The following is a 27,683-nucleotide window of genomic DNA, read 5'->3' on the forward strand; positions in this document are numbered from 1 at the left end:
CCTTCTTCTGTTATTTTACACTGTTATCGATATACATTTTTACAGCAATTATCTCTGAATTTATCTTACGCTATAAATCTTTTATTTGCTTTGTATTTACTGGCTATTTATTGGCTATTAACGTTATTAATAATAAATGAAAAGTAATGAATAATGATTGATATTTAACGTTATATACTGAAAAATAAAATTAAAAATTTAATATCACGGTACTGAGATTTAATATTATGTTACTCAAAATTAAATTTGGAGTTTTGTAGTTCTGGAGTTTTGGTGTTTGTTAGAATATTCAAAATAAACTTAGAGATTTAATGTTACATTACTTAAAAATAAAAGGTGAGATATTTAATATTGTAGTACTAAAAAATAAATTTTTATCCTTATTGGGAATTTTATTATCACGGTTTCTTTCCACCTGACATAACTACCTGATTAAGTTACATAGATACGTATGATTCGAATACACATTTCTTAAGAATTATAATCGAGACGACTAAAACTTAATTTTGAGATAGAGTTGCGCTTGCGTTATTTTCAGCTTTTATCGTTCGAGATTAATTTATTATTCACGCTTTTAGAAAATGCATACATTATTAACGTTCTAGCTCCCAACGCAATAACGATTGACGTGACATAAACCACTATGACAGGACGGCCAATGATCTCCGCAAATGCACGACCCCCTCAGGTGCAGCGTCCCTGCGGGCCACTTCACGGGTAAATATTACCTCCTCTAAACAAGTGTTGTTTTAGCTTCATAAACGGCGGTTCACGGTTTAAAATTCTGTATTTTATTCGCTGGCCGTTTCGTTCAATCAAAAATACATTGTTATGTACCGACTGAGCCACGGGAGTCTGTGCAAACTTTGTCTGTTTGTTCCACACGCAAAAATGGAATGGAAATGTCATGCGATGAAAAATCCTTAAGCAGAGAACCCGGTTTATGGCGCTAATAATAAAACCATTCACTTTTAATAAACTATGAAGCGTTTTTTTCTTTTAAGCATATAGAATAATTTATTTTTAGATCGACGAATATTTACTAATTATTTATTTTTTATTAATATGTGAATTATGATATTAATAATTAGGTAACTTGGTTTTAATAGTAATAGTTCATTTTTAATTGGAAAAATATGCACTAATTAATTCGTTAAAATTTATGTGATTTGTGACAGTAATAATAAGGCGATTTTCTCACAACGAACGATGAAGCGGTTTTATTGTTTAATTAAAATATTTATTTTACATTTACACATATGTTAATTTATGAGCAACATGACATACACTAAAAGGAAAATGAACGAAATAGTGATAGAACTTTTAACAATGTATTTATTACAAAAATATTTTCGAGTATTCAAGCTGACAGTTTGTTTGCGTAATGACTGACAAAGAGCATAGTAAGTATTTTCATGTTCTGTAACGTTACAGTGGCCGCCTCATAAGTACAACAAAATAAAATACACAACATTATTAAATAATAAATGAACATTTTCTGAGATTCTCTAGTCATTACAGTAATGCAAGTGTTACTCGTAGTTATTTTGTTGTATTTAGAATTACTGAATACTAATTATCAACTTAAGTACTGTTAAGCAACTATAAATAAGTTAATTAGTTGATATCGATTAAAGGTATGTTTTTATTATCTTACGTAGTTTTATCAATGCAGGAATGCAGTTTTCCCACTTTTATAAACAATAATTTCATGAAAAATTTTTACTGTGCAAACAAGAGTGAAGAATGCTAAATTTTTTATGACAATTCACAAACTAATCTTATTCCTTTAACAATTCTCGACAAATGGAAAAAAAACTAGACGCGTAATTTTTCGATGTGAAATCTCTAATTGTTTTGTTCTTATACCGATGAAGTCGAAGTCTTATTGGCTTCGTCTGTTTTCATCAACTTCTCAATTTCCGGTAATGAGTTCTGCAACCACGATATTATGAAATTTCCATTCGCTTCGACGAGAGCTGCCGCGTACCTAGTTCCTTTCATGCTTTCATAATTATTCTCCCTGAATGCTTGTAGCTATAATAAAATAATCGTTATTTAATTACTAAAACATTGAAATAGCGGATACGTATAATAAAGTTGGTTACAAAGGTATTTTGTCTTATATTTTTCAAATTTATTTTTCATTGATTTTGATTTCGGATAAATATTAATTATAAGCAGTAAATTTGTGCAATCTGATTACGATGTATTGTTGAATATGTATTGACTGATTACAATTTGTTATTATGAAATGATAAAATTGTTTAATTATTCATTGAAGTTAAGGTTAAAAATCATTTCAATACAAATTATTATTTTGAAAAAATACACTTAACTAAAAGAAAGTATATAATTATTTGTTTAATTTACTAGATTAATCAAACTGTACAAAATTGTTATGCTTGAATACTAACACTAACTTCGAAGTATGAGTTCAATTCTGACTGAACGTAGTAAGCATGGCAAATGTAACAATTAAATAAAATTTTCAAACGTATTATAATTTTAGGAATACAATTCTGTAATTTACATCAGATATTAAATAAGACTAAAATTACGAATGACGAAATCACGACAGAAATTGTGATTATGAATTATCAACAAACAAAAATCTCGTTAAATTATTAGCATTTAAGAACGATGAGTTACTATGTAAACCCGTAGATATTACAGGAAATATATTTACAATTTTTTCATAAAATAGATATTCATTTATTTATAATTTTTAAATAGAAGAAATATTTATTTAATTAAAATTTTACTTTCAGCTTGCACATACACGCGCGACACTAAATCTGCTTACTCGGTGAAATCCATAGGTCAATGTTAGTACCCACCCCACTAGATTTTCGAATAAAGAACAACATGCATATACAGGTAGTGCGATTACTCTTTTGGAAAAAGTCGATAAGCATTTCACGTGACATGATTTTCGTATTCGCGAGTGTTAATTGCAAACTCCGTAAGTTATTCACAAATAGAACTGTTATTAAGTTTTCAAATGTTTTTTTATTTTTTTCTCTAGGTTTATTCTTTCCTCATAAATATTAATCGTAAGAAATAAAATTCCAAATAATTAATTGAAATTTAGATACATGGAATACTATTTCAAATAATTATTTCTAGTACACATCTTAAGATAATATCATCTCTAAGAAAATACTATAATATCTTTACCACAACATGTGTAACTATTTTCGATGTATGTATTTATCTCTACGACGTCAAATAAATTTTGTAACATTATTTCATGCAAACAAGAGTATTTCATTAACTTTATCCAGGTTTGATGTTTAGTGTATGTAACATTTTGTGTAAATATTTAGTTGAATATGCGATAAACGATAATTTAGCAAACCTTTATAAATCAAACGATTTGTGTTACTTTTGTAACCAACTTCGTTTATAGTTAATTTGAATGTGTTCTTACGTCCTCCAAGTCTTGTTCAGTAGTTAAGCCATTACTCATCGATAATACAAAGAATTTTAGCAACGCATAGGATCCAGAAAATCTGTGTTGTGCAAATTACATGATAATTATATTAATATGCACAAAAGTTCATAGTCGAGGAATAAAAGATACTTACTTGTCGGAAATATCTTGCCAATTGGCTCGTACGAATCGAGCTGCAGCCTGAGCCGCGGCTGGGTTCAGAGGGAACGCTTTTAAAATTACTACGATTTCACCTTGACGAAATGTCTCTTCGTGAACGATCTCGTTGAGAATGCTAGTGTTCGAAGAAAATATAACAATACGCTAATATCAGCGTGACTATAATAAACGCAATCCTAATGATTTAACACAACAAATCTCTGATAGGTGATCAAAAGATTATAAATCGAAATTGGTTGTACGATAGAGCACTTTCATTTTTGAGCATAAGAATTTATAATATACTTGTCGTCTCATTAAACATATAAAGTACACATTATATTCGATTTAGAAAACGCTCCTTTCCTTGTTTTATGAAAATGGTGTTCTCTATTATTTTCGTCAAAATTCGACTTATACTCTTTACATATGTATGTATATACTTGTTGATGTTTTTGCAACATTTTTTAGATAAAAATGAAATTTTACTTTTTAAAGCTCGAACTAAGCTCGCCCACTTTGTTACATATTTTCCCAGGAATGAACACAAGATGTTTATTTGATTTTTTGTACTCATAATATTTTTTCAACGATATCAGCTCAATTTACTTTTCGAATTATAATTTCGCTTGAACGCATATTACGTGTATCTTTATGACGAATACAAATTAATGCTAATTTTCTACTGTAAGCAATGTAACTTACTATTGTAATATCCAGGGCGCTTGGAAACAAGCGAACGACGTTAATAAACGTTTCCTCTCAGCTTCGTCGTCGATTGCAGCTACTCTTTGTGTAAAGTAATTCCATTCTTTTTTTGTACCATAACGTGCAAGGGTGCAATAAAATGTCTGGCGGATGTACGACGGTACACTGAAAATATTGCATCTTCCATGATTTTTACGATTAAGTGATTTAAACTGCTTTCTTAACGTACAAATGTAGGAGAATAAACAAATAACCGTAATTTACGTATTTGATAACTGTAAAACTTTCAATAATAATTAATAAAAAATAAAATAGTAAAATTAGAGTTTTTTGAAGTCACTTAATATTGAGCGAGAATCAAATTTTTTATAGTTTTTATAATAAATGAGTTTGTTAATAATGTATTTGGGCAGTTATGGAAATAACAAACAAGCACGTTTGAAAGTTAGAAAGCAAGTTGTCTTTACGATTATTAGAAACTAAACGATATGATCTTATTAGTGTTAATATTAGCGTATGTGAAAAGTTAATAAGCTAAATTAAAATGAACTTGAAATTTAGTTAGTTTAAGCTAAATTAAAATTAAGTTAAAAATTTAGTTAGTTCAAACTAAAATTTAATTAAAAACCTAATTTTTTCAATAATAAGCATACGTTTCTGTAATTTCGTTATCAGTCTTAGCATTTTCGAATGTACTTTTGACCCAGTCCAAGCATTCCGTGTGATCAAAGCCACACGCCAATTTTATAGCAATCTTCGTGAGATGCGAGCCTTCCTCAATTTTCGATCCGACTTCAGCGTACAATGCCGACACAAAATTCACCATAAACTCCTGAAAATGAAATTTAGTAACTAGATGAAACAAAAAAATGTTAGAAACGCTGGAGTATTCGATTTTTTCAACATCGTGCAATTATATAATGTAATTATACGATATTCCAGCAACTGTAGACATGTATCACTATGCAACGACGTGATTGCCAAATGACGTAAACGTTTTCCAGAGGCGTTTCGATAATATTAATGATTCATTAAAATGTCGCTGCAATGTTTTACGTCTTGTATTAATAAATACTTGCATGACATCAAGCATTCAGATAACATTAAATTGTTACAACGTAATTGCATATTTATTTATGTAACTTCTATTTTAGAAGACTATTTTATGACAGGTTCCAAAAAGAATTTCAATACAGTCAATTTTTGTTTGAATAGAAGTTAACATTTACTTAACATTAGAAATGTGTAAAATTTACAAATCATAAGATTTATACTAAAATTTAGTATTCGAAGTAATTTAAGTTAGTGAACGTATCTATGCATATTCATCGTCTGTAGACTGAGAAATAAAAATTGTCTTAATCAATCGAAAGAAACGAAAATAAAATAAAAATGTATTTCTGCTTTTACTTTAATTAGTTGCCAAGTTTGTTAACTATTTGAATCTAATACAGTAATTTATTTTAACGAGTCAATCCGTAAACGGAATGCTTAATTTATTTCTGCTCGCTTCGGAAACATTAAAAACAAAAAGTTTTGAAATGTGTTCAATCAAGCGGTGCACATTTTGATTAATAAAATATTCATTTAATTAAAAAAAAGCCGTTCTCTTCGAATCATTTCAAACTACACGGGCTAATATTTCATCATCGATCTTTGTAAGTATTTCGTTAATTGTTTTAATTTTAGAGTGAATATCATACCTGGAAATCGGTGAAGACCGTAGTTTCGTATAGAAGTCTATTTAATTTGAATGCATGTCGCATCAACACCGTCCACGGCAGGTAATGCCTCTCCTTGATCTGCATATATTTAATAAAGTCAAAGACAGTCTCGTATTTCATCAAACCCATCGCAGCGAGACTAAAAATGTCGTCTATGAGTGACGCCCTCGTTTCTGGCGGGAATAACTCGTGATTTACGTGCAACGACGTTTTCAATAACATCCAATTTCTTTCGTCGTAATGTACTCGATAGTAACCTGACAAAATATCGATAATATCGGTAACTATGTATAATACCTGGAGCAACACATGAGAAAACTGATTTGTAAAAATAGAAGCGAAACAGAAAATCATTTCTGCTGGAAGTTTGAAATCATTTAAATCAGTATACACGGATCCTTAAATTTCAGCTGCAATATCTCGTTGCATTAAATATGTTTCCATATATAATAAAATTTAAGACTAAATTACTATAATTAATTGGTTCATATAATTCATAATAAAAAGTATAAATCGATTATCAAATACATAATCTGTACATAATAATAAATTGATTTTCGGAATAACTATACATCTGTTTTTTCTACTAAATAGCCACATGCACTTTGGATGATAAGGGCCATATTTAAAAATTCAGATTCTTAGAATTCATTTCTCTAATAAATAATTGGAAAAAAATTTTCAATGTCTGTAATTTTAATATGTTTCAAAGTATATATAATATTATAAATATTTAGGAAAAATTTGTATGTTAGAATAATTTCTATGATAAAGATTAGATAATGAAAGATTAGAGATTAAAGAATATTTTATTCAAACAATTTATATAATAATATTCAAAATATAATTTCATAAACTATAGTTGAAATAATAATATTTTTGAAAAATATATTTAGAAAATATTGTTACGAAATCTAGATCGTTGAAACGACATAACGTACCAGTTTTATTAATATTAAAGAGAATCCAGGATTCGTTGGCAACAACATTGTGTAACTCTAATTTTGCTTCTGATTGAAATAATTTTCTCGTTGGAGTTGACCAATTGCCAGTATCGGTAACATATGACAGTGGAATGAACCAATATTTTGAAATGTTTTCTAATGGTCTATCTAATGTGTATTGTTCCTGAAATAAAGAATTAATTACACATAATTGAAAAATAGTTGAACATATCCTTTGTCTCATGTAAATCTGATATAAAGACAGATTAATTATTAATGCACCATACGATTATTTCATAACGCCATGCACCTTTGACAGAATAATAATAATAATAATAATTTTCTATTTGTATTGTATAAAATTCTTTCAATCATTGAAATGAATGTTAGAAAGAAGTTAACATTCAAATTTCATCACTTAAATTATGTTTACTGAAGTTTGAAAAAATGCAACGTAAATTTAACAAAAGATTATCTTTGTTAAATTTAACATATGTATTCATAATTTTGTTCGAAAATTCAGTTATATTTCTTACGAATATATTTACTGAGTATAAATACTATAATATTAAAACATTTGTAACAGAATTGACAGAAATATTTTATTCAAAATATTTCATTTTGAATAAACCTCCATTTACCTGATAAAGAGTAATAGAATCCTCCTCGTAATTTCTTAAGACAGTAACGAGGGGGTATCCGCCTTGATAAATCCATGAATTCATCGATTCTTCCAAGGTACTGTCAGAGGATAGTGGATGTCCCAATTCCTCCGCCATAACAGTCATGAAATCGGTGAGGTAAGTAGTGTTAAATTTCCTAAATAAATAATATAATCTTTCTCAATGTTTATTAAAATATATTTCACAGATATGTGTCCTGAATTACTATCAAAACCGAGAGAGAAGCAATTTATTCTACGAGTCACGGCAAATCTATATTACATGCTATACTTTGTTACATGCAAATAATTGTGTTTAAATTGCAAATATAAAATTATGTTTCATATCATAATTTACAATACTGTCTGTTTTCTAGATTAATTTTGTTGTTACGAAATATTTTACATGCATATATTTTTGAAATACATGTATATTTGACGTACATATATATTTGAAATGTAAGATTAAAATATTGCATTTTGTGCTTCAAGTTATTAACCCTTTCGGTACGAGTGCCGGATATATCCGGCATCCATCTGATGACCGGTATGGACGAGTGCCAAATACAGTAATGTCTCCCTAACTGACGCTCAGATTGTGCACAAAAATGGACAATTTGAGAAGAGGAGATACGATTATTCGAGCCTTGCAGCTCGTTTTTATAGTTGTTGACAATTGGAAATTTCTCTTCCTAAATTGTCCATTTTTGTGGAAAATCTAAACGTCTATTAGAGAGACATTGTTGTACATCTGGCATCCATGTGAACTATATTTTTGACATATTAGAAATTATTCTAATAAAGTCTTTTCTTACCAGGATTCCGAAAAAACAGGTACAGGTATAATTGTCGTTTGATCTGAATTGATTTAAAAAATTTCAGGTTACATTTTTGTTCGGAACTTGTTCATAGATTTTAACACATTGTAGGTCCTTTACAGAATGTCTACAGGAAACAAAAGATGTAGAAACGGATTAGAAACAGATTCGTACAAAAGTGGATTGATCCTGTGCTATGTGCGCATTTTCGGCGCGGCACCCCGTACAGTGGGAGTGTCACGGCGGACAGCGCGCTCGTACCGAAAGGGTTAAAATAAAATTTTCTATACTTAGGATATTTTATCTGAATTTTATTTATATAGCATGTAATAATAAAGAATCGAGATATTCTTTCATTTTTAATTGAATTTGTATCTATTATGTTCTTATCATATCATAAGAAATTTGAATCTATCAAATATGCAAAATGATATTATAATGTGTACAATAAAAATGAAATTATAATTTATTGAGTGTTCTGCATATTATGTACCCACCACCTAGTCACCAATTTCTTGTATCCATTCCTAAAGGCTGTATCGCCTATTGCACCATGCAACGTGCGTATCAGACATGCACCTACAAGAAGTAATTCAGATGCAAAAGATTTAATGCCTTCAGAAGCTTATAATCAGTTATTGTGTTTTATTGAATACGAGGGTCAATAGGAGAAACAAGGTTGATTAGAGAATCAAAACTTTTACCTTATACAGTAATGTCTCCCTTACTGACGCTCAGATTGTCCACTAAAATGGATAATTTGGGAAGAGGAGATACGATTATTCGAGCCATGCGGCTCATTTTTATGATTGTGGACAATTTATAACTATAAAAATAAACCTCAAGGCTCGAATAATCGTATCTCCTCTTCCCAAATTGTCCATTTTTGTAGTCAATCTGGGCATCAATTAGAGAGACATTACTGTACATATATTCAAACAGACCTAGATCTTTTTGAAAAAATTCCATTTAATCGTTAATTAGGACATTTTCATATCGATGGAAATCTAACCCTTTGGAATTGGAGGTCTTCTATCAGGGGATGTAATAAGAGTTTTCATAATTATGGTATTTTCAAGATTGAACATTTTTCTTTCATAAAATCTGCATTAATCTTATAGTAAATTTTATTCAAATAAAGTAATTATTATGAATCCTGTATTACCTTATACTTTTTAAAAACGTGGTTTGATATTTTGATACTCTGCTATCTGGCTATTTTGCTATTTTGTTACTTTGCTACTTTGCTACTTTGCTCACTACCTCACTACTTTGCTACTTTGCTACTTTGCTACTTTGCTACTTTGCTACTCTGCTACTTTGCTATTTTCCTACTTTCCTATTATACTGGTATATTTTATAATCTTACTATTTTAAGAAATTTCTCCGAACGCAAAGAGATACAAAATAATTCCATAATTCAAGATAATATTCGATTTTCATATCGATTTGATATTCGATAGTTATTTAGTATATTGTTTCATATCGATTTGATATTCGATAGTTATTTAGTATATTGTTTCAAGAAAAGGTATCAGTGATATATCATTTTAAATTGTAGTTTTCGATTTTGAGCTTGCACAAGCAATGAATATTATTTGCAAATATTTTAGGATTACTTTGATAAAATATATTTTGGGTCGGGTCTGTTTGAACATAAAGACTAGTAATATAGATCGTAGGTTTACTTTTTGCATATTCGTCGTTAAGTGATTGCAGCAGTCGATAATTGACGTTTTCATGGAATGGCCTTGAAATGCTGTAACTATCAATATCCATGACTTGCGCCTGTACATCAATGATGAAGGAATTACTCAAATTCAATGACGAATCTATCTGAAAAGGGAATTTCATTAAATCGGTTTACAATGCTCTTATATTATAAAAATTACTCAATACATTACAATTAATTTGTAGTTTTAATAGTTATCGCATTAACGGTGCCAAAATTTTGTTTATCGAAATAAGACTGCGGATTTTCTACAATTTGCATTATTTATAAGATCTGCGAGATTGTCAAATACAGCGAAATGTGGTTGAAATCTTGTTTGTGGTCAAATCAAATTCGTAACAATAACAATAGGTTATTATTTATAATTATTAAATATATTTTTAATAACGTTATTAATTTACGCAACTGACATATCCATACTTAAAGGTTTGGATAAGCATAAACAAAATGATTAATTTCAATTATCAAGATATAAACTTCAAAAATATTAATTTGCATAACGAGCTCCAGTGTAATTACTAGATAAAGAATTTCACGCATTTATGGCAAAAATGGGTATCTGTAATTTGAAGCAACGGAAAAATTAAAAGCATCCAATGAAATTATTATGCTATTTTTAACTTAATGCAGTTATTACAAAAAGAACGATACTTGTAAGTTACATCATTTTGCATAAAGATCCGCGGTATACTAACTACAATTATAAGTAACCATTTGAAGTGAACGAAAAGTATGATCGTGTAATATCGTCATATAAATTATTTATGAAGTTAAGTAAAATAAGACATAATTGCAGAAATAAAAGAGACTTATTTCCTTTAAGTAATTCACGATTTCACGATTTTACTTTAATTAATATAATCAGAAATGAATTTAATCACTTGCCTTTGGAATGATTAAGTGTTGGAAATACAACAGTGAACCCTTGAAAAGCCACGCGTCCGTTCGATTCACGTTCATAAATTCATCGAGCAATTGTTGCCCGAATAAATTCACAAGAGACTGCAAAGCGCCAGTTTTCGTGACCACTGACGATTTTTCATTGACAAAGAATGTTGACTGCCTTAAAGATTAATTTAGTTATACAGGGTGGGTGAAGAATCGTGGCACAACCGGACTGGGATTGATTCTACATGCAAAAATAAGTCGAAAAAAGATAACATTTTCTCATTTAAAACACTATTTTCGAGAAAAGATAGGTTGAAAATCTATCCGGCCATCATATGTCAATTCTACTTTTCGTCATATTCATTTTTTTACGAAGACGCAGTCTTAAATGAAAAAATGTTACTCCTTTTTTCGACTTATTTCTTCATGTAGGATCATACCCTTGTCAGGAAAATAAAATCTTCGGATATTTAATTCTTCGAATATGGAGAGGTTCAACCCTTATTGGAGATCTTTATCTGAAACACCGATTTCATCGTATTCTTTTATGATCTGATGATCTCGCAGGAATCGAAACGGTGTTCATGCTTGCGCTGTTTAGATTCTACGATCGCATGGTATGTATTATTTGATGGAAATACCGAAGTTGGATGTTTTCTTTTTTAAACGAACATCTTTATGTCCATTGAAGTCACGTTGCACGTTAACAAAGAAAACAAAAGTTATAGGTATCTTGTACATTATGCTATGAGTTATAATTTTAAATAACAATGTGTACATAGGTAATATTTATAACGAACGTGTTAATAAAACTTAGAACATTCGATTCCATTTATTATGTCGCGATAAATTTTTCTGTAACTACAAATAATATTCTGTTAGATTAGAAATTGACATCGTCGTAAAATAGGGAAATATTTTTAATTCTTTATATGAAATGAAAACTATCTTAAAAGATTTAATTTAAAGATGTAGTTTAAAAATTAAAATATTTTTAACAGATTTTCCTTTTGCAAGGTGCTGAAACAACTTGAATGTGTAAGAAAGTCGATTTCTTTACTACTCGAATTTCTCCATAAATGCAGCGATGCTCCTAAAAAAATGTAATTGCACTGTCTATTATTATACTTTGTGTGGTATTCATATTTTTATACACATATACATATATGCGTCAGATACTTCAAACTTTTAATGATTTATTTTTATGGAATTATTTTAATGATGAAAACTGTGTGTGTGTGTGTGTCACTGTTTATTTGCTTCCGAGTAACAACTAATTATCCAAACGGAAACGATACCGCTTTTATCGCATGAAATAAAGTTTATACATCGGTCATTATGTAAATCTTTACAAATTGTTGATCTCTATCTTTGTGCCCAGTACTGTTTCGTGTAGATTGTTACATAAAATACAGTCTTATGGCAAGTGTCTTTGGTAGTCTTTGCGGTTGTAATAATATAAATACGTTCAAATTTACGTGAATCGTTGCGTTTATGTGAAAATTGAAGTCATAAGGAAATGAACTTTGCTGTTGAATCTTTCCCAGTCTCCAACCAAATTCGAGATATAACCAGTTCAGGTAGCGTAATGAATTCTACATAATTGCGAAAGCCTCATCCTGTGTTTCATCTTACATTGTACTTTGAAACTGTATAGTGCTGTAGATACATAAAAAATTCATGGAAATTGCCATTTAGATTATAGACACATGAAATACTCCGCAGTAGATAAGCCTCCGAGTAATTATAAGTCCGACACTTTCAGTCTACATTTAGTTGCGATAGTACAGCCCGAAACTGCACAGCGAAATTTACCTCTATACTTCAGATTTCATCATAATTTTGAATAGCACCATATAACTTTGTCTATCAACATATTAACGAAAACGTATTTGCAACTTAAATGATTTTAGAAAGAATCAACTAATTCACTGAAAAAATCTGATTTTAACAGTTTTCAAACATTGAACTCTGAAAGGTTAATAAGTAGTACTGTCATAGGAGTAAAAAATATACTTCATAGCTTTTTTCCATATTAATTAGCGTTGTTCTGACATCAAGTTATCATTATTGATACAGGATCAACTTGACGTACGTCACCACTCTAAGGTTACTAAGCTTTTCTGTTGCTTTAACAGAGTTGTGCTATAATATGAATATTTCTATTGAATTGGCTAGTTATTAAATCATTTATAATTTTTGATAATGTCTCGTTGACTTTCTCAACTCAAAAAGAAACAATAGCGAGACATTAGTAAAATTTCAAAACAAAAGTGCTTATTTTCACGTGAATTTACGAAACATTTTAAACAAATAAAGCATCTAATACATTTTGGGGATTTTGTTACTGTTCAAAATTTGTAAACAACACAAATATTAATTTGAAATACATGTGTAAACACGTTTCGTCAATCGTTGTTAAATGCAATAAAATAATTCATAGAAGAATCGATAACTCTTACTTGACTGCGATTAATCCCGGACTAGCAATGCTATCGTCGATCCCTGGTGGCAAGGCGACTAGGTCCAACTTGGGCAGGGTATAAGGTATCGGGAGCACGTCGATCAGGTTCATGACAGCTGGCTCGAGTTTGTCGAACAGGTAAATCCCTTGTGAGCGTCTTTTCGGATCGCTCCAGAATGTTGCGACTACGTTCGTGTCTGCTATGAATGTCGCGCCCATAGTCTCGATGTGGCCCATCAGAAATGCTAAATTGTGAGGCGAGAGTGGTGGAGACTCGTTAAACGTGTCGACTACCATTGTTGAATCCTCGCTTCAAGGAAAAATAATAAGTAGTTATAAAAATATTGAAAATATTATTTCTCTTATGAATTGTCATGCTATATTATTTTACAGCAGAGAACGACGTATGATATTAAAAATAGAGATTCGTATTGATCATTATGGTTGCATTCTCGATTAAAGTAAAAATATTGTGAACCCAAAAAATTGTCAAATATGTTCAAAATGGACCTGACAGCTAAAACACGGCCATGCAAGATAAACAAGGTTGAAAATAAAATTGATTGTATTGATCTAATCCAGCTCACTAACGTCGCGATATTCAGTCAATGCTGTATACTACATTCAGAAACTTTTCTTATATCTAGATATTTATGTAAATTTATGCGGATATTTATGCAAAATAAAAATTGCCCCATATCGTTTTTAAGAAATAGAAACCGCGTGTTTTCTTCTTTGTTAACTAATTACAATAAAATCGGTTTAATACATTGGCACTCTGAAATTCTTTCAATGTTTTTACTGCTTCAAATTACACCCAACCTTTTTTTATCATAAATACATAAAATCTGCAGTCTAACTATTACATATGAATTTTATGTTTTCTGGACAATTTAAGAAGTATCAACTTCGACTATATATATATATATACTATTATATACTACATTTATTTAAATATATATATATATATATATATATATATATTTAAATAAATGTAGTATATATATATATATATATATATATATATATATATATATACTATATATACTATTATTATTTTAATAAAATTTGTATATCATTTAGGAATAGATGCGAAGTAAAATTGTCTACAAGATACAAAATAAGATGCATAGATAAAAAATAAGATTTTGAAAATATTTTGAAGTTGTCAAGTTTTGTGTGATTCTTTTGTTTGGATAGAAAAATTGATTACTTCAGCATTTCATCATCTTTTTAATACAAGGTTATATTTTATCAATAATTTACTGATTTCTTTGAAATCAATTAAGTAGAAAATTCTATGAAAATTGAAACCGAATTTAACTGTTGATATTATAAATAAAACTGAATTTATCTATAAATATGAAAACTGAAACTGAATTTAGCTAGTATTAATATTAAAATTGAAACTGAATTTAGCTAGTATTAATATTAAAATTATCTTCTTTGTCTTATCTATGAAAAAATATGAATTACTTACGTATCCTTCGAAGTTCTCAAAGGCATATTGGAAAGGACAAATATTTGCTTCGGATGTATCACAGATACGGAGAAAACAACTTTTTGATCCGAATCATCGAAAACTGGCAAAAGATACTTGGCTCCAAACCGTTTTAACTTGGTCCCCATCAACCACCTTTAGCAAGACATCAAAAATTATTTTTACAGTTTCAAAATATTCTCCGCGCGTGGCATATCAAACGATTAAAAGAACACAAAATTGAAGGTACAAATTAACAACTTCAAACTCATACAATTAAAGGTAATATTAAAAAAAATAATACTTAATAAAATTAATAGTTAAGTTAATTTAATAATAGAGAATTAGTCGACGATATAAATATGTTAATTGTGTTGCCAATTATCTTTAATAACTGTTGTTTAAAGCAAAGACTGCTATGTATGATTATTCCTTATTAAAAGTATTATAATTATAGCTGAATTTAAAATTAGTAAAAGTTTAATACTTACTGTTCCTGCTCAGAAGTATAATTTGAAATAAAAAACGCACTTTCATCGACCTGGACCTCATAATCGATATTCATCAAATAAATTCCATCTTGAATTGGTTTTCCCAAGGAAATCGTGTGAATTTCTTTATTGTCGTCAATTAAATATTCTGTAATTTCTATATCTGATAGGGATGCTACTGAGATATCAGGATACGAGTTTATAACATTAGACTGATTTGTGTTAGTAACGTTGTCATTTATTACGGATGCTGTAGATCCTTCAACGGATGTCAAATTTTCAGACGAATGGTTTTCGTTTTGTTCATGCGGAATGGTTTCGGTCGCCGTTGTTGATAAAACTATGTCGTTCTTATCGGAATGAGTGTCACGAGTAACTGTGAACAATGTAACTGGTTTGACGTCGTTGCATGATATTGATTTTAATCATATTGCTCAAGTCAATTGTATAAACAAATTGTTCGAGCCAATTGTTTCACAAAACTGTTACAATTTGTATGACCTTAATGTACGAAAAGTAATAACTTAAATTAACATTGTGAAAGAAATGTTTAAATTGTTTCGTACACGTCGTAACAAATTATTTAAAAATAAGATAGATTTGTAAAATAAGCTATGTAAATGGAAATATTTTTATCTGCGACTACAATAAAGTGATAATAGTTTATCTTTCTTTTCACCTTTATCAAATGTAATATTTCGTAAACCCATTGATAGGATTTAATATTGTGCATGGAATAGTCATTCTTCTCAACTCGATAAAAAACATTTAGTGAAATTCGCAAACTATTCTCGTTATTAATATTTAAACATTTGTTTGTATTGTTGATGCATTAAGTCTATATTCAACTTACGTTTTGCGAGAATATTAAAAACTGAATTGCTTAAACAATTTTAATTAACACCCATTGTTTTCTTCCTATGAATTTAACAGTTATCCTCTTTGTTACCTTTCCTTCGTCGCCTCTTTTTTGATCGTGTTTTGTCGTCCCGCTGCTCCATCAACGACAGTTTATAGCCATTTACCGTGATGTTCTTCGCGTTTAAAGACAGCTTAGTTAAATCAGTCCTGTCGTTTACTTGAAACTCGATAACTACAGTACCCCTCAGCCACGACACGCTGTTTACGTTAATCATTGGCATTAATTGTAGACGATATTTCAACGGACGAATGAAAGGAGAGGTTAGAGTCTCTGGAATAATACTCGGTTCCTCGATTTCATCGTTAAGCAAATCGATCGAGTCGTAAGGCTGCAATAATGATTTCAATACAATACATAATTGTGTTAAAACGCTGAGTGTCAAATTTTAAACATAAAGCAGATTTAATTATTTGAACAGCAACTAAAAAGTTAAAATTTGTCACAGTGAATAGTATTTTAACTCTTTAGCATTCCAGAAATCCTAGTCAAATTCAATTTGTGTAAACATATAGCAAAAATGAATTTTTTAATTCAAACAAAGATTAACGTCATCCATAAGTGACTGTCGGGAGCACTGAATATGTTAAACCAAATCATCGTTAGATTAACTTAAATGCAACTTTTGATTCAGTAGATTAATATACATATTCTGAATCCAGTAATTTAAAATATTTATTTAATTATAATGATTTAAAATATTTTAATTATATATATTGAATTATTTTAATGCTAAATATTTTACGAAAATATCATTATTTAACTCTCATGCACTGTTTAGAATATAAATGTCTACATTTCTTGAATAGTGCACAAGCATTAAAAATACTATACTTGCAATGTGTGTAATCTATCAGCTAGACATTTTGTTAACCGAAAAATGCATAAGTATTAAGTTAATGACTCATTTAATCATATTTATAATGATAATAAATCATTTCTTTAAGAAATAATTGGGACTCGTATTGTAGTATCTAAGACAAGAAGTTATATCAAAGGATCTAGTGTGACAAAAAAGGATTATCGAGTCATTTCTAATTAGTGATAATAGATACCAAATCCATTTTATCACAGTTTCAATTAAAGGAATGTCACTATACAATGTCAAGATCAATATTAAATTAATATTAAAAATGCAATTTTTTACATTCACAATTTATGTGCTTGGTGTTATCCACAAATCGCTCGTTAAATAGTGACGTTTTTAATTGATAATTTAGTATATCTAGTCCTAAACAATATATTTACCTTTTTCTTTGGTAAAGAATTTATGTACCATCCGAGGAAACCGGCAGCAACGATACCAATTACGAAAACCACAATAATTGCAGCTATCTTTGTGTAGGATAGAAACCAACCATCGTCTCTTTTGTACTCAATGTCATCGCAGGTCATAAATTCCACCGGACCGCCACTGAATTGTGGCATCGTAACAGCTGTGAAAACATTCCAAGAATTTTATTTTAATATTTCATTATCATTTTATACCTGTAACGAAGAACATTAAAAAACCAAAAGGGTATGTTATTATCGAGACTAATGGGGCCAAAACCATTAAAAATGGTGAGTAAATAGTCCAGATCTATATCCCATAGGAAAGTGAGCAAACGTGGAGGAAATTAAAACTGTCGATGGATCGAAAATATATACAATAAAATTAAATTAAACAGACTTTTGCATAAATGAAGACTTCTGGCCAGAATCGTGAATTCTCAATCAGATCATCAGTATTTTCCGCATGTTGTATTTTCTTGAAGTTTTTTGGGATTATCCCCAATATAAGAAGAATACCCATCTATTAAGGGTAGCGTTTGCTTTTTTGTTTTTGTAAAAAAGTAAAGGCTACGAAATGTTAGCTCGCATCTTTGATGATGAGTCCTTGCGTAAATATTTATGTAGGTAAAATCATTTTTATTGCATGTTTATGATTTGCATATAAACGACAAATTTTGCACATGATCCCGGAATATGAGATAAGCTATCCTAGAAGTTTCAGAACGAACTGCTTCACAATTTAAAATAGAATCGCAAAAATTACTATAATCTTTGCATTAAAAAAAGAAACTGTTCCCTTAAATCGTGCGGTCTCATTGGATTGTAAAATAGAAAGATTCGTAAAATATTCATGATCTGTACTAATTTTTAAGACAAATGCTAGAAAAATATTATGATCTCAAAATAGCAATTACAACCGTCGAAATCTGTCTCACAAAGTACATAGTATTTCATATAAAATTCACATAATATAAAATATCACAAGTATTCTTATTTTAATATATCTCTTCCACAGGTGTCTGTATGATTCTTTTAATAACGTGTTTCACACAAAACGACTCCGAACAATACTTGCATTATCAACATGATATTAATAGAACTCATGAAATAAATAAATACAAATTATCTGATATAAATACACGCGTGCAAACTAAAATAATACGAAAGCCTCAGAATTTGATGTGCATTGCATAAACGTCGTTATCTGACAACAATTTCGTCAATTTTATTACGTGTAACTTCATCTATTTGCGCTATTAATGATGATTGTATGCATGAGCCAAATGAAATCGAAAACATGAAATGAAATTCGTTTGTTCGTCAAAATGAGTGTTATGGATGTTGTGTATAAATTATTACAAAACTGCATAATATTTCAAACAATATATTTTTTAACATTAAATTGTATTATAGGATGCATAATGACCGTGAAATAGTCTTGAATACCGAATTCAAAGTTAAATATGAATATTTTTAAATCATCAAGACACATATCAAGAAATTAAAATGTATTATTCGGTGCTCAAATAGTAAACAGACATTTTTGTAGTTGATACAAGGATCTAAGGTGTAATGATAAACAAGAAACTTCTTTAATAAGAAGGAAAACTATTACCGCACATTTCTGAAGAAATCCACACATCTCTGCATGATGTATTTATTTCACACATCAACTTCTGTTTACGGTTCTCAAGGATTCGATATCGTCGTATGTGTAATGGATATTGCAAACATATTCATGGAATGCTATTTTAATGACTTCCCTAGAATTTAAATAGAATGAAAAATGTTCCTCGGCGTATAATAAATGGTCAACGATGTTCAAGTTTGTTTCTTACTCTGCACTGTCATCAACTTCACAAACAAGGCGGAGTTACTTAATTACTGAATAATCAATCTTTCGAATTACCTCTAGAAAAATGTTTTAATCGCTATGTGCGTTATTCGTCTGAAAGTTTCTAAGCCAATTGAATTTATGGCGGTGTCGAATGCTTGCAAAGATACCATTGTGGTCACCTTGTTATAAGCACGTTTACATTTGAGCCGAACGTGACACAGAATCACTGAAAATCATTTCCCACTATACACATTCGCAAATACGTTCAAGAAAGAAACAACTCTTCAAGGCCTTTCCTACATACGTTACTGAGCCTAACTGAGACACTAATCATTGATACAGTTGACAAAACTTCATTTGCGAGATACTTGTGCATAGGGTAGTTTCGCTAAATATGTTAGAAATTGTTCTCTGAAGATCCATCAGAAATATTGGAGTATAATTTTGATATAATAATTGTTGTACAAATTTGAACGAGTAACGAATTTCTTTTTATTAAATAATTGTGCGTGAATTTGAAGGAATTTGTAAAATTAGAATGCAGTTTTGGCCCATTTACCTCCTAATATTGATGTAACATTAACAAGTTAACACATTAACATGTAGCATTAACAAGTTATGTCAAGGTTATGTCAAGTTAAGATAACAATTTATATTTATGTGTTTCATACACGACTGTCTATCCCCATAAAGTGAATTCGGTCATTCTAATTGCAACAAAAAACATACATACTATAAACAAATCATAGAATCGTATAAAACGCAGATGAAAAAAATAACATCGATCATAAATAAAATTAGTAATACAAATTAATAAAAAAATTTATTTTTTATTATTATAATATATTAATAATTTATTATTATTATTATATATATTATTATTATTATTATATATTAATAATTTATTATTATTATTATAACTTCTCAACTGAATTTTATAAGGCGTTTGAATACTTACGTTGCACAAAAATTTGATGTTCCTTAATATTTTTTTAATTATGTAGATAATGTTTTACACTAAATCGAAAGTTTGTTGTATGTTGACATTTATATACTCTTTATTTAAATATATAGCGTTGAAGTCGAATTTATACTACTATTTAAATACAGTTTATAATTTTAGAATATTTTATATTCTAAATAAATTATATATAGACAATTTTAGTAACCATTTTGTTTAAATTACTATTCTCAAGTAATATGACTAACAAAAATTTTTAAGTATTTTTATCAACAAACTATGTATGTAAATATGAATATAAAATATATATTTTCAAGGTAACATATTGAATGTTATACGCTATATTAATTACATTTTCCGAATACAATTCTCTAAATTGGAGCAATAATTTTCGTCAACTTCTTAACTAATGTTCTATAGGATTTTGGTATAACTTAAATTATTGAACAATTACTGAGCAAATGCAATTTTATGTTGTTATTTAGTGCTAGAAATCACTAATTAAATGAATATAATTTAAAATCGTGCAGCTTATAATGTGTTTTATAGGTAACGAGAAAGAAATTTTAAACTTATTTTTCAACAACAATTTGATTACTAAATTAATGAAACGTTAGCTTAGAAGAATTTTGTAGTATTATAAAAACATGGAATTCGTGATAATTAATTCATGGACGACTAATTGATGTAATGAATTCAACTAAACGTCATCGGAATTCGTTGCTAAAAAATCGTGGTTTTATGCGGTTTCAAACTGTTTTACTTAACAGGCTTCGCGAATGATAACGCACGTAAAGTAACTGAAGGTTACTATGCTTACGGTGCTTCATGGTATTACGTATGCGTGTTGTACGTGCTGTTTTTTGCGGTAAAATAAGTTGCGGGCGGTTTACACTGTATGTTGTAACATGTGGTGCATGATCAACGCGTAAACAACAGAAACGGTATAAATTCATGATGTCACGTCATTATTGTTAAGTAGCTACAAAAAGAAGCTTTATCGATTTAATTTTCTGTAACTGATATCGAGTCGGCATTCGTTTCTTTCGTTAATTATTTTATTAATCCGAGAATACTTGAGTATATATGATTTTCACATAGAAATGTGTGAATTCAAATAGGAACATTCTAGTTCTTCATATAGAATTTTCAATAATGTGATAATTAACAATGAAATATTATTTAAAATGTTAACTATAATTTTCTATAATTTTAAATAAAATATAAATAAATATAACTATAAATGTTGAATATAATTTTCTATAATTCTAAATAATAAAATATAAATAAAACATAATTGTTAAGTATAATTTTAAATAATAAAATATAAAGAAATACGAATAAAATATAAATGTTAAATGTAAGTTTGTATAATTTATATTTATACGCAGTATTCTACAGTTTTTACACAATTATTACTTACTAATCACACAAACTATAAATTAAACTTACAATTCAAACTAAAGCATTAGTTTGGCGTATTCAAAACATCATTTTTTATTATTCTATGTTGATGGCCCTGTAACAGAAGTCTGTTTTCATTTCAATAAAAACGGTTTACGCGACACGTTCGATGTAATAAAAATCGAGTAAAAGTGATTGGAAAAATAACTTGTGTGTCTGTGTGGTACACACATTTCTCTGACATGTGTATTCTTTCAGAGTTGTATAATTTATTTAGTATAATAATGTAATAAACTGAAAATATTAAACTGCAAAATACCATTTTTCTTCGAGTAAATATAATCGCAACAAATGGTAAAGACATCGTGACATATATGACCATAGTCACACATTTAATACAGTTTGCATAACTCTACATAAATTTATTATAAATATTTCCGAATTGTTTATAACTCTGTTATTGCCATACATGAACGGTAGCATGCAATATTGTATTAAAATTGCTTCTTTAGGATATAATTCGCGAACATGATTTCTCCTGCATAAAAGATGTATCTGAAAACTGCAACATTCTACAATTTGATTGCACGTGTGTACACATCAAGTTCAACTACGTCACATAATAACTGTGATCGTACGTTTCCTCTTACGATTAGGCTTGTACGCTAACGCTTCCTATACTCGTAGTTTATCTGACTAAATATTCAGAGCGTTTACTGCGATGCACGAGCTCTATTCTGCGAAATATTTAACAAATTATTTAATATCGAAATAAGATCAATCTATTCAATAATTAACAATAATATAATATTAATATAATATTAATATTAATGTAATAAATATTCAACAATATTTTGGTGAAGTATTTACATACGTTTGCACTGATTATCATCAAATCAAGAATCTAACACAAGACTGTGTTCCTATGTAATTTTGAACTTTCTCACGCTAAAGTTAATGCAATACTTTACAACAGTGTTATTCTAGTATATTACGGTATTGTACTAACTCTTAATATTATTTGTAATGTTAAGATTTTCATTGTAGAGAGACGAAGAGAGAGAGATATTTTTAAGAAATATATTTATTTATTTGAGAGATATATTTTTCAAAAGAATTATTTTTTTTTTTTACTTCATAAATGGACAGAACTTTTAGGTAGACCTCATATTATCCACAATATGATTAAAGCATTCTGGAAATGGAATTCGTAGTGGTAACTCTCAATCAGAGATTGTAAAGTCGGTTACGCTTCAGAGACACGAGCGTCTCTAACAATCAAGCTATTTTGTAATCGTAAAAAATAATCACTATAGAGTGTTCGCTATTCCTACTAATATTTCTTGCAACAGAATTACGTCCAGGTGGTCATAATTCTGGAAATTATATGACACAGATGAAATATTTTTATTAAAATTATCTACATACCAGGTAAACAATAAAAATTATAGTAGGTAAGTTAATATAAAGGGTCATCTAATTATCGAATAATTTCTTCGAAATTAAGTTAAAGTATTTCTGCATGAATATTTAACTCCGAATATTGGCTGAACATTTGAAAATTCAAATATTGATGACATCGAATCATTTTCATTTAGAATTGTCTAGAAATTAACATATCAAAATATTAGATTTAGTATAATTTTATTTTTTTTTATCTCGAATGATATATCTAAAGCGTTCCCTCAATTGTTAAAATAACTAAAAAGTTGAAAAATGATTCTGTTTAAAATCATAATGGTTTACGAGAAAAGCCGAAAAAGTAAATCCACATCGTTAGATCGTTTTCGAGACTATTTTACGCAACATGGAAAAGTCACGGATGTTTTCCAGGAAATAAATTTGAACTACCGTTTCACATTAGACAATAACTTCCAAAAGTCACATACTTTTATCTTTTCATTATCATATATCCTTATCGCATTTACTGTCAGTGTGAAAACAGAACCTACGAGTCCTGTTTTTTTTTTAAATAATTCTATGTACCTAGTAGAGCTCTAATATTCACAAATAGTAGAACACGTTAGTCAACAGTTACTGAGAATTTGTAAAATATTTCAAAATGTTTTCATACCACACTTGAAATAATTCAGCTGATTAATTAAAATAAGTAATCACGAACTTATTGTAAATGTACTTTAATTCAGTAGAATCAATCTTTCTTGGAGAATATATTATATCGTTGTTCCAAAAAAATTCTTGACGTCGTTAGCAACTACAAAAACGTATAATTATATTATTGCAATTTTACCACATATGTATGTAATCATTATGAGAAAATTAACTTACTATTTGCTCTCTTTCAAAAATAGAAAATATGGAAATTGTAAAGAAATGATTAAAAAATTTGATATTTTCAAGGTTTGTCTATATGAAGAAACACTAACGTAACATTTCTATCTTGAATCACTCTCATTGTACATATTCATTGTTTAATAAAATAACGTGTGTGTGAATGAAACAGTAATCGAAGAAATGATATGAGTATTCGCGAATTTTCTCACATAATAAAGCAATATCTAATTAAATGTTAATTCTGCAAAGAAAGTTAAGTTGTAGATATTGAAGATTAAAGTAAGAAATTATTACAACTCTTTTATGTAAGCCACATTGAAGCTTTAACTTTAAATAAGAGACAAAAAATTGGATAAAATATTAAATTAAATATGATTTAATGATTTAACGATTTAAATGCGATTTAACGAATAATAACAAAAAAATTGGCATGCACCACATTTGCTTGAAACGACTCAATTCAAGAGAAGTCTAATTATGAACTGAAAATGTTACCAAATAAAGAAGATTGAAGAATGAAAGAGTTAGTACTCACAACTTCTGCGTCCATAATCCTGCCAACTAGAAATAGATCCTCGGCTCATGTGATCAGCTTCCGGTTTGAGTGGACGGAAGAAACAAGGCTCGCGTATGGCGTATGACACGTGAAAACGAAGAATCACGTGAACTGGCGAAAATGACCGAAATCTACAGCGGGATCCTTCCGAAATTTCAAGTTAGATTTGTGACCGCGATGATGTACTTCGTCGATGCAGGTACAACACAATTAGTCGTTCCACCTGTGATGCAATACGTGAACACTGGCTCAACAGGCGGAATGCCGTTTGTGGCTCCCCACTTTTTTCAATCGTTGCCTCGACGTATCACTACTCTTTGCAATCACATAATCTTCTTCCCTCCCCTCTTGTCTATGGTTTAATTTATAAGAATATCTACAATATGCAAGTCTATTCAGTTTTGTAATGAGATTGACGCCATTCACTTTCCAATTAGACCAGCAGTCATTGATTCAAGTACTTTTAGTTTTGTAATGAATTAGACATTATTAAATTTTACTAGTAGATAAGTATTTATTCATTTAAGTACTTTTATTTTAGCAATGAATTTAATATTACTCAATTTTCCTCTAAAGTAAGTATTCGATTATTCTAGTATCTTTATTTTGGTAATGAATTTATCAATATTTAATTTTCCAATTAAGTACCACGAATCGTTCGATAATTATAGAGCAATGCATGTTGGGAATGGTAACGATGAATAACGAGAGTAATCGAAGACAGAGTTCAAGTTTCGAATATATGTATGGATCATTCTTAAATATTCTTCAATTTTATATACAAAAGATATAAATTAAGATTAACTGATTGATTATGGACTATGGTTACGCAAAAATTATTATAGTTGCAACAGAAATTTCGATGTCAAATGCCTACATAACAATATGGTATGGTTCAATGTATAAAAATATTTATTATACTATCCAGTACTTTTACTATGCATGTTTTTTTCAGCAATTAATTTAACGTAACACAAAAATTGCTATATTCACAACAGAAATTTTATTATAGGAAATTTACACACCCATTAAATGCACACTGTAAATTACGCACTGATAGGTACGCACTTTGCGGTACGACAATCTCAAGTTATTAATCAATCATAGCAATCGGAAACTATAAATATAAATATAAGTAAATTTTGTTTAAAATAAGATACTTGTTTCTTTATGTGTACATCGTTAGCTATTACGTACATCGTTAACGATTCATTTCGCTCGATGAAACGTAATGAATCGAGGAAAATAAGGCGAAGCACCCCTTAACTTTTTTAGCGTTACATTCTTATTTGCTGTTCTTGCTCATATTGTTTTTACCACTTTTTTCTTTCACAATCGCGTACGGAAAAACGTCGCAAGTCACAATTTCAATGCGTTAATTGAATTGTGGCATATAGGATTTCTATATTTATCAGAAAAGAACAAATTCGATAGGCATATCGGAATGATACAACTCGAAACACTATTAATCGAAGCATTGGTGATCTTGGAAGTGAAAACATGTGACATGTTCGTGACAGATGTTCTTTCTAGCAATCACAGATTTAAACGAGACATTGTCGTTTTTACGTTTATGGTCCTCTGACTTCTATGAACACCAGACATTAGTTTACAACCATGTCCAACTATTTCCAATGTCTAGCGAGAGACACTTCATGAATTCGTTTGTTATTCTCGTATGCAAATATTAAAATCCGTGTGTAGTGTGACTCTGGTTGGTTTAAGTTAATTTACTGAGCATAAAAGTGTGGGTAATTCACGAACTTACTACTTCTGAGGAAGGGAACAAGTTGTGGGACTACGTAACCAAAAGAAGACATTTTATGAACTAGGAACTATTTTTTACAGATCAGAAACTGCTTGGAAGTATCTGTGGTATGATATTTTAAAAACTGACCTACTAAAAAGTGGCAGACTATGAAAAACAGTCGAAAAAATAACGGCTCGTTTATGTTATGCAATTGATATTACAGATGAAATCAATGCTGGGACAGCTAGAAAACCGTTGCAACATTTTCAATCATGAGTACGAAGACTACGTAAGAAACTAGCACCAGTTACAGAAAATCGAAAAATGTGACTTTTATAGCAGATTAGCTACTGGTCATAAACGTTGGACAAGTCCACAATGTACCTTACATTTTGCTAATTTCTTTGCTTTTTCCCGTGTAAATCTTTAATTCGCTACTGTACACAATATCGAAAGAATCCTGTACATATGTATTCATAAAGGATTTGAATCTCCTCGGTCAGAATAGTTACAAAAGTGTTCGAACTTATCCATTTGAAAATAATTATAAATAATTATAAATAATAATTATAAATAATTACAAATAAATAATTATAATAATAATACAGGAGTCCATTTGAAAATAATTCTTTTAGTTTGTTTATTTTTGAATAAAAACATGTAGTATGTTAATATATAATTATAAATTTAATTGTGCCCGTAAACAAAACAAAGTTACAGCAATTAGTCACCCCATATAGGAACCGGCTCTACTGTTCTCTATTTTACTTCTCCTCTCTCAAAGTACTAATGAAACTTTCGAGATTATCCAGCTAGATTCGTACCTACCTGTAACATTCTTAATCCCATATCTTGTGCCAAGTCCGGTAAACTGAATTCCATGGTACGTCGAATAGCACGAGTGATCCAGTTGCCTCCTAAACGACACAAGAGTCTCACCCACAAAAACATCCTGTTATTTCTGATTGAAACCTTGCACGTGGTCAAGTGCCGCGCAGAAACGGTATTATACACGAACAGGTACACCGTATCACAATTTCCATTGACGCTTTCAGTATTGGCCATTGACGTCAGCCCCGCAGTGCTCACCGGCGAATACCATTACTATTAGGCCACTTTTGCGACGTCAACCGATGGAATTGGATAATGACCGATCCACAGATTACGCGGCTAAGTGGATC

General features: G+C 29.5%; 1 protein-coding gene across 2 annotated transcripts; it reads right to left on the bottom strand.

Moving 5' to 3' along the window:
* Positions 1–1,317: 1,317 nt before the first annotated feature.
* Positions 1,318–27,487, bottom strand: LOC117225526 (thyrotropin-releasing hormone-degrading ectoenzyme). 2 transcript variants are annotated; one of them, XM_033479172.2, is made up of 17 exons: positions 27,331–27,487; positions 17,673–17,860; positions 16,455–16,755; positions 15,506–15,881; positions 15,015–15,170; positions 13,533–13,844; positions 11,068–11,245; positions 10,139–10,286; positions 8,948–9,029; positions 7,613–7,790; positions 6,969–7,155; positions 6,007–6,284; positions 4,957–5,135; positions 4,301–4,468; positions 3,591–3,731; positions 3,434–3,515; positions 1,318–2,037 (listed from the first exon to the last, which is right to left on the bottom strand). In XM_033479172.2, the coding sequence occupies exons 2-17, from the start codon at positions 17,850–17,852 to the stop codon at positions 1,864–1,866; spliced, it is 3,120 nt and encodes a 1,039-aa protein (XP_033335063.2). In that variant the 5' UTR covers positions 17,853–17,860; positions 27,331–27,487; the 3' UTR covers positions 1,318–1,863. The 2 variants fall into 2 exon arrangements, with proteins under 2 accessions (XP_033335063.2, XP_033335062.2); XM_033479171.2 differs by lacking the exon at positions 27,331–27,487 and adding an exon at positions 24,732–25,005.
* Between the last annotated feature and the right edge of the window lie 196 nt (positions 27,488–27,683).

Source organism: Megalopta genalis, chromosome 2, assembly GCF_051020955.1.
Source record: "Megalopta genalis isolate 19385.01 chromosome 2, iyMegGena1_principal, whole genome shotgun sequence".
Taxonomy (NCBI): Eukaryota; Metazoa; Arthropoda; class Insecta; order Hymenoptera; family Halictidae; genus Megalopta; species Megalopta genalis.